Source organism: Emiliania huxleyi (assembly GCF_000372725.1).
Source record: "Emiliania huxleyi CCMP1516 unplaced genomic scaffold EMIHUscaffold_223, whole genome shotgun sequence".
In the NCBI taxonomy this organism is placed as follows: Eukaryota; Haptophyta; order Isochrysidales; family Noelaerhabdaceae; genus Emiliania; species Emiliania huxleyi.
The window spans coordinates 28,464-36,611 of NW_005200393.1; the positions used below are offsets into that span (position 1 = coordinate 28,464).

Here is an 8,148-nt window from a genome sequence, read left to right on the forward strand (position 1 = left end):
TACCGGAACATGGTCATGGGGCATGGGCCCTACTGCGAGGAGGGAGAGGGAGGTGGGAGGCAGGGAGAGGGGGGGGAGAGGAGGAGGGGGGGGGGGGAGGGGGAGAGGTACCGGGGGGGCGGCATGGAGGGGGAGAGGAAGAGCAAGGGCGAGAGAGGGCAAGGGACTGGGCGCTGGCATACCAGGGGGGGCAGGGTGGTGGGCGGCGACCGCCGCATACCGTCCTACGGCGGGGACTATCGCTACGCCAGGGAAGACAAGGGCGTCGAAGTGCAGCTGCTGCTGTTCGAATCGTTCGGCGGGTTCGGAAAGGGGGTCCGTGAGATCCTCCGGAAGGCGGCGGACGTGCTACAGAACAAGCTGACGCGGGCCCAGGATGCAGGAAGTACCTCGATCGCTCGATGAGGTGACTTGGACCACCAAGAGCTGGCTGGGGCTGCAGAAGCAGCGCATCTCAGTCGTTCTTCACACGGCCATCGCAGAGCAGGTCGTGAATGAGCTTGCCTGTGGCGGGGGTGGGCGGGTGCACGGAGCTAAGTGCCTCCCTCGCCACCCTCGCAGGAGTCGCTTAGGCGGCTCCAGTGGTGTACCTGTGTTAGTGCCAGTGCGCGCCAGTGTTGTGCGGGAGCGGCGGTAAAATTCTTTTTCGCACAACACTCGGGCGTCTGCTTCCGTGGGTGACGCCCGCCGCCTTTCCCATCCTTGAGGATCCGTGCCGATGACGGTCTCGCGCGGCATGCCGACGCGGCTGCTGGTGCTCCTTTCCTCCGCCGCGGTCTCCTGGGCCCAGCAGGAGTTCCCAAACTGCACGCTGCCGGGCGCCGGCGCGAGCAACGAAACAAACGCTTCCGAAGTGAATGTGCTCTTTCTCTCTGCGCAGTCCACCTTGTTGTTTGATAGCTACGACACCTGCAACGCATCAGGCCACGTCTGGAACAACAGCAAGTGCTGGGAAACGCCTGACTATATGCTGTATCCGGTCTTCGCCTACCTCGTTGCTCGCGACTTCAACGCACGGGACGGCAAATGCGTGCCCGCGTTTGCAACGCTCGGCGAATGCGACAAGCGGATCATTGTCACGCTGGCAGACTCGAGGGATGTGGGCGCAAGCGTCGTTGACACCGTCCTCGACTCGCTGGCCTGGCAGCAGCTGGCGGTGCGATACGGCGGCGACCAGCCTTCTCCTCTAGGGCCGACTTGGGAGGATCTGGCATTCCTGCTGGCCGGCGGTACGATTACGTCACTCCACGGCGTGGTCGGCCCCGGTCGTTCGAGCCAGTCGACGGAGATCGCGCCGCTGACGGGTGCCCTCGACATCCTGCAGCTGTCCTACCAGTCGGCCTCGCCCGCGCTGGACAATAAACGCGACTACCCTCGCTTTGGCCGAACCATCACCTCGGACGCGGCGATCGGGGCGGCGGTGGTGGAGCTGTGGGTGAAGCTCGGCCTGACGTACGGGGCAGTGGTGCACGTTAGCGGCGACAAGGGGGTCGGCTACGCCGAAGCCGTCCTCGTGGCCGCGGAGGAGCACAACCTGAAGAACACCACTAAAGCCCAGCTGGTCGTAAGAGCCTTCCCCTTTGACGCCGAGTCGGACGAACAGGCGAGGGCCCACTAGGCACTTCGTGCCACATCACACTACACATTTAGTGCCGCCCTCGCTGCTGCCATCGTAAGAGCCTCCATCCCCCTTCTCAGATTTCGCGCGCGGTGAGTAGCCTCAAGCAGTGGGAGCCGACCAACAACACGGGCTGCGCAAAGGGGGAGGGCCGCTACCCCGACAGGATGGACTACGGCTGCTCCGTCAACAACATTCTGTTTGTCGGCTTCGACCAGCAGGTGGAGGCCTTCTACGAGAAGGCTGTTGAGCAAGGTGCGCTCGCCAGCCCTGGAGCCCGCGGTGTTTTGTATGATCGCATCATCGCTTGGCCTCGCCTATAGGCGTGCTTGTGGAGACCGTGCCTGCGCTCGTGCTTCTCAGCGACGGCGTCAGTACCATCGACCTCGAGCGGCTGACAGGCATAGCCCGCAGAGCCGCCAACGGCGCTGCCCGCATCCTCGCCGTCGGCGGGCAGAACAGCAACCCTCTCTGGCGAAATTTCACGAGCGGTTGGTCGGTCCGAGCGAAGTATCGCGACGCCATCAACGAGCTGCTGCCGTCGGAGTGGCAGCTGCCGGCCGATTTCTTCAACGACGACGCGCTGATGTCTTCGAGCGAGGCCCGCGACGCTGCCGCCTACGCCTACGCTACGACGCGATCGCTGCGTTGGGCTTGCTAGCGTGCGAGGTGGCGCCCTCAGGGCCCCTGCCGACCGACTTCGGAACCTTGGGGTGGCAGAACATGACCAACGTGACGGACGGCCTGAGGTTCCACGGCACCACGGGCACTATCGAGTTCAACCGGTTCGGTAGCCGCGACAAGAGTACCGCCAACTTTGAGGTGCAGAACGAGCTGCTGGTCGGCGGCAAGTTCGAGCGGGAGTCGCTGGCACGGTACGACTTCGCCGCTGACCGCTTCGACTGGTACGACGGGAAAGACTGGGTCGTGGTGCCGGAATGGAGTGAGTGGTACGATGCCAACGGCCACAACCTAGTCTACTCCTTCGGCCAGCCAGGCCCCGTGAAGAACCCGCAGCCGCTGGGGCCGCCCGAGCCCAACGAGGCGGACGCTACTTGGTGGATCTGGGCGGCCGCTGGTGCCGCCGGCGCCAGCCTCATCGTTCTGATACCGCTTGGTTTGCGGCTCTACCGTCGGGTGCGCAGGCTCTTTGCGGATGCCAAGCACACCCGACTGGTGCAGAGCCAGCTGGCTGAGGCCAACCAAGCGCTTAAAGACGCCGCCCTCGAGATGCAGGGCGCCCAGTGCACCTTCGTCTTTCTCGATGCCGAGGTGATCCGATCCGGTCGCTACGAGGCAGCCGGTTACGCCACCCTGCCGCGGCTGCAGGAGCTAGAGGCGAAGCATCCGGAGTGGATGCAGAAGCAGCTGCTGCAGCGCCACTTGGCCTATGGCCGGCACGCCTACCGCGAAGAGATCCTGGCCGTCAGCCATCGTTGGGAGCAGCCCGACGCGCCCGACGCGAGTGGGGTCCAGCTCCAAGCCATCCGTGAGCACCTTCAGGACTGCCCCTCGATCAAGCTCGTTTGGTATGATTTCTGGTGAGTGATCCCACCAGGCACCCGCAGACACATCCAATCCATTCTGCAACCTCGTCCCGTCTGCTGCAGGTGCATGCCGCAGGGTGGAGAACGCACCCCCACCGAGAAAGTCGACTTCAAGAGGATGCTGCAGAACATAAACATCCTCTACCTCGGCTGCTCCGTCCTCATCCTGCAGGAGCTGTCCTACCTCTCGCGCTTCTGGTCTGATAAGCTGCATCATGGCTCCTGCGCAATCTAGAGCCCTGCCACAGGCGCTAGTTCATGCCATAGGACCCAGTTCGAGGCGTGGTGTTCCATGCAGGAGGCGTCCGTCGAGGGCCTCCGCCCTGCTCCTGCGGCGCGGCGCCGCTGTACCGTGATGCCCATCCTCCAGGCCACGGAGGTGATGGCGAGCGAGCTCATCCGAATGTGGGCAGGCGCTCTTTGGTGGCCCGGCGGCTTTGGTGTGCTATCGCACCGCAGCCCCGGTTGGTCGCTGACATGTTTCCGTCTACCTAATCAGGCCGAAGCGTGGACGAGGCGATCGAGACGCTCGCGAGCCCGGACGTCACCGTGACCAATCAGTCGGACAAGGAGCTGCAGCTGTACAAGCTGCGAGAGCTTGACTCGCTGGTGCGGGAGGCCGTGGCTGAGTGCGAGGTGCCACCTCGCCTCGAGCGCCAGCTGGGAAGGGGTTAAAAGCACGCTGATTAAGCCGCGGGAGCGCGAGCTCCATGGTGCCACTCTGACATTGGTCGTTATTGTCACCGGGCCTGATGCGTGATGGCAGTCAGTCTGCCGCAGCCGGACACGCACGCATGAGCAGGGCCATGAGGATGAGGGGCGCGTGCGATGTAACGGGTCCCTGCAGATATTATTTTTTCCGCATCGTCCTACTAGAGGGTGCGCAGCGTCCTAATCTAAAATCTGAGGATTCAGGATTCAGGCATCGCTTCAGTGAGGCCAAAGTGAGTTTATCGATGTGTGAGAACGGTACGGGACACGAGGAGGCACGCGGACCGACTCGTCGGTGACTCTGCTGCACGCCGTTTCAGAATTTTTCTCAGCGTGAGCGAGACGTGGAAGAGTGCCACCGTCGGGTAGGACGGGTCGGCCCGGAGTATCAGAGTAGCCGTCGTGGTCACGGCGAGCAGCGCCGGCCACTCCGGCGCCGCGTCGGCAACATGGGAGCATGTCCACCGCCACTTCGGTCTTCGCGGTCGCAGCGCTGTTTTGTCGCCAAACGCCGCGATGTACCTTTTCGGGCAAACCATCGAGCTGCATGTCGATTTCGACTTGACGGCGGCATGGAGGCATCACGTCTCCATGCCGCCGTCAAGTTGGAGCCAGTCTGCGGCGACCACAGCGCTCAGTAGTGGGTGAAATGGTCCACTAAAACATTCATTTTCCAAGCCCCAAACCCAAACTGAATCTCGAGTTTGAGCCGAGGCGTTTTAACGCTCGGGCAGACGCACGACGGCGCGGCGAGCCCCTCGCGTCGCCGCGCACTGCCACCGCTTGCGGCCTGCCCATCCTTGACGCGTGCTTCGCACACTCGCCTGGCACATTCATCGCTCAGCGTTTTCTTCCGTCCCATTCCCCCCCCCCCCCCCAACCCACCCCACCCCACCACACCCCACCCACTTGAAGTGGCCTCTCGCAGGCCTCGTCGGGCAGAGCTTCTCGTCGCCCGGGCCGCGCAACGGCAAACGCGACGTCTACCCACCTGCGCCGACGCCTGCGCCCACCACGGCTGTCAATTGCGGCGGCCACAGCACCTTCCTTGGTCCTTGCCTCCCCGCCAGGTTGCTCGCCGAGTCGCCGGCCTCACCGATGCCCGTCATGGGGGGAGAGGGCGCGCTGCGTACTCGGGGGCGCCGGAGGGCTGCCAACCCTCGACAACCGCCTCCGATTCCGAACCCTGCCTGACGGGGGGGAGTGAGTCACACACACTCACGGGGGGGGGAGAGACCTCGAGAGAGAGAGAGAGAGAGAATTCTTGATACGAAACCACGACGACACACACCAGTCGACTCGCATCGGTTGCCTCCATGAACGGCGGAGCTATTCTCGCGTCCACACCACACCTGGCTCCAACGTGGACACGCCCATAGCTGGGGACACTACTAGGTCACGCATGGCATCACAGAAGTTTTATCTCTGGGCCCCGAAAGGCATCTCTAGCAGCGTCGTTACGCATGCGCCCTCCCCTCCTGGGCGCATACGCCTCACGTCTCGACAGAGCATAAGCCCTTGGCGTGTGACGAGACTCTCTCTCTCTCTCTCTCTCTCTCTCTCTCTCTCACCTCGAGAGAAATTCGTCGCTTGCTTCGTCCATACCACTGACGGTCGGCCGCCAGAAAACACGCCTGCGTGGATCGCGTCACACCAATCCTCGCTACCCAACGCGGCCAAAGAGAGAGAGAATTCTTGATACGAAACCACGACGACACACACCAGTCGACTCGCATCGGTTGCCTCCATGAACGGCGGAGCTATTCTCGCGTCCACACCACACCTGGCTCCAACGTGGACACGCCCATAGCTGGGGACACTACTAGGTCACGCATGGCATCAGAAGTTTTATCTCTGGGCCCCGAAAGGCATCTCTAGCAGCGTCGTTACGCATGCGCCCTCCCCTCCTGGGCGCATACGCCTCACGTCTCGACAGAGCATAAGCCCTTGGCGTGTGACGAGACGAGTTCTTCGCCATCGCAGCGAGCAGCAAGCCACTCTCCGCAGCAGCCGGAGGCATCGCCGCAGCACTGTCTGCGCCGCGGTCCCGCACCCGTCGACGAAGCTCCCCCCGCGGAAGACCGCGCGTAGCGACGCCTTGACGATCGAGATGAGCGCGCTTGAAGCTCGCCCACCTACTGCCCCTGAGAGTTGGTTACCGAGTGGGATCAGCTCCCCCCCTTGGGATCGAAGCCGCCACACCTCGCACCCAACATCCCAGGCAGGATCAGAGAGAGACTCCGCACCGGACACCGCCCGGGCACAGACCCCCTACCCGTCGGACTACGCCTGGACCCCTCACAGAGCAGCCCACGCACAGGTCACGCATCGGCAGATTTGACACCTGGTTCAGGCGTAGACAGCACACACTGGTCACAGTTGCATAGCCCTGCCGGGGGGGACGAGTTCGCAAGGTTAATATTAAAGAATACAAACTCTCTCTCTCTCTCACGCGGCCAAAGGATATCCACCTCGAGAACCTCGAGACCTCGAGAGAAGTTGTCGCGATTCGTCGCTTCGTCGATACAAGCCTCCTTTCCTTCCATGGCCGCACGCTGCTCCTCGCCGTCCCTCCGCGACCTCGTGGAGGAGGAGGAGTCCACGTTTGCACCTCCCGATGCCAAGGCGGATGCCAAGGCCGAAGCTGCAATCCGGCTGCAGCGCGCAGGCCGGTCCTACGTCGCCCGCCAGTCTAGGTGGCACGAGCTCTTCGCTGCAGCCCTGCCCGTCCCTTCCTGGGGTGGCCGTCGCCGCTCGAGCAGGTTGAGCCTGTCCATCGCGGACGACGGTCCAGAAGAGCTGTCCTCGCCGCTACGCTGGCCGACCATGTCGATCAGCCGCACCGACTCTGACCTGAGCTTTGCGCTCAACCTCAGCATCTCGGAGCAGAACCTGCAGCGGATGGTGCGGGCGCCGTCCGCGTCGTGGCCGGCGTCGCCGGGAGCGGGCGTGTCGCCCGGCATGCGGAGGAAGACGGTCAAGCTCAAGGTGGGCGTGCGCGGCAGCAGCCTCGCCGTCAGCCCGAGGACGGCCAAGCGCTCGTCGCGCGCCGCCGTCCTCCTCTTCCTCCTGCTGCGCGTGGTCACGTTCGCCGCCGCCGCCGCCGCCGCCCTCGCCCTGGCGAGAGGCTTCTCGCGCGGCGCGGCGCCGTCCGGACCACTCGGCGGCGCGGCGCGCCCGGCGGCGCTCGGCGGCGGCGGCGGATGGAGGCGGAGTGGCGGCGGCGCGGCGATGGCGTTGGACATCGGCGAGCTTGTCGCCGCGGCAGAGGGCGCGTCGTCGGCGGCGATGTTCCTCGGGAGGGAGGCGGGGGCCGTCTTCGACTACGCCGCCCTCGATCTCAACCTCGAGACTGTGCTGCACGGCGCATCCCTGCTCAAGGGCGCCGGGTCGCTCAAGGCCAGAGACACCTCCGAGACACCTCCGAGACACCTCCGAGACACCTCCGAGACACCTCTGAGACACCTCCGACACACCTCCGACACACCTCCGACACACCTCCGAGACACCTCTGAGACACCTCCGACACACCTCCGACACACCTCCGACACACCTCCGACACACCAAGGGCGCCGGGTCGCTCGTGCGTGAGGGCGCTCACGAGTTGCCCGCAGGCGGGCGCAGGGGCGATCGCAGGCTCCGCCGCGCTGCGCCGCGCGGGGTCCGCCTCGTGGGTCGGAGAGGTGGCGGCGGAGGTTGGCGAGCCGCGCGGCACCATACCCCCAGAGTCTCGAATCCAGTGTGGCTTCAGCCCCGTGGGCCGTGTGCTAGGTTGGCGAGCAGCTCGAGGCGACTGCATGGTCGATGCCCGCCGCCTCGCCGCCCGGGTTCGGCTTGCCGGCCGGGCAAGCTGCCAGGCTGCAGCGGCTACGCGCGCACCTCTCGCCGCTCTCGCAGCTGACGCCGCTCTCCGAGCCGGCGGACTGCTTCGACGGCGACGCGGCGCCCGAGTCCTTCCCGCGCGCCCCGGTGGCGGCTGCGGGCATGCTAGGCGCCGTGCTGCTTGCAGTTGCTTCTCCCGGCGTCGCTGCTGGCGGCGGGCCGGCTGTGGCGGGGGAGGGCGGCGGCGAGGAGGAGGGCGGCGGCGAGGAGGGGAAGGAGACGAGCAGCCGCCGCTACGTGGTGCCCGCCCTGCCCGCCGGCTTTGACCTCTCGTACGCCACGGCGTGCGCGCAGCTGTCCGGCTTCGCCTACTCCATGAATGGCTCTCGCGTGGACCACGCGGCGCTGCGGGCGCGGCTGGCGGGGGTGTGCCTCTCCCCTCCTCTCTCC

The 8,148-nt window shown here is 65.1% G+C and overlaps 2 protein-coding genes across 2 annotated transcripts in view; both read left to right on the forward strand.

Annotated features, from left to right (window-relative positions):
• Window positions 1–736: 736 nt before the first annotated feature.
• Window positions 737–3,840, forward strand: EMIHUDRAFT_114548 (hypothetical protein; the record flags this gene model as incomplete). Its single annotated transcript, XM_005779903.1, has 7 exons — window positions 737–1,561; window positions 1,699–1,873; window positions 1,942–2,265; window positions 2,301–3,159; window positions 3,229–3,363; window positions 3,433–3,605; window positions 3,665–3,840. The coding sequence occupies 7 exons, from the start codon at window positions 737–739 to the stop codon at window positions 3,838–3,840; spliced, it is 2,667 nt and encodes an 888-aa protein (XP_005779960.1).
• Window positions 3,841–6,420: 2,580 nt separating this feature from the next.
• Window positions 6,421–8,148, forward strand: part of EMIHUDRAFT_314986 (hypothetical protein) — a gene marked incomplete at both ends in the record, with an annotated part of 3,950 nt that continues 2,222 nt past the window's right edge. Inside the window, 3 exons of the mRNA XM_005779904.1 lie at window positions 6,421–7,265; window positions 7,481–7,571; window positions 7,648–8,124. Of these exons, the coding sequence (XP_005779961.1) occupies window positions 6,421–7,265; window positions 7,481–7,571; window positions 7,648–8,124 (1,413 nt within the window). The remainder of the gene's footprint in view (window positions 7,266–7,480; window positions 7,572–7,647; window positions 8,125–8,148) is intronic.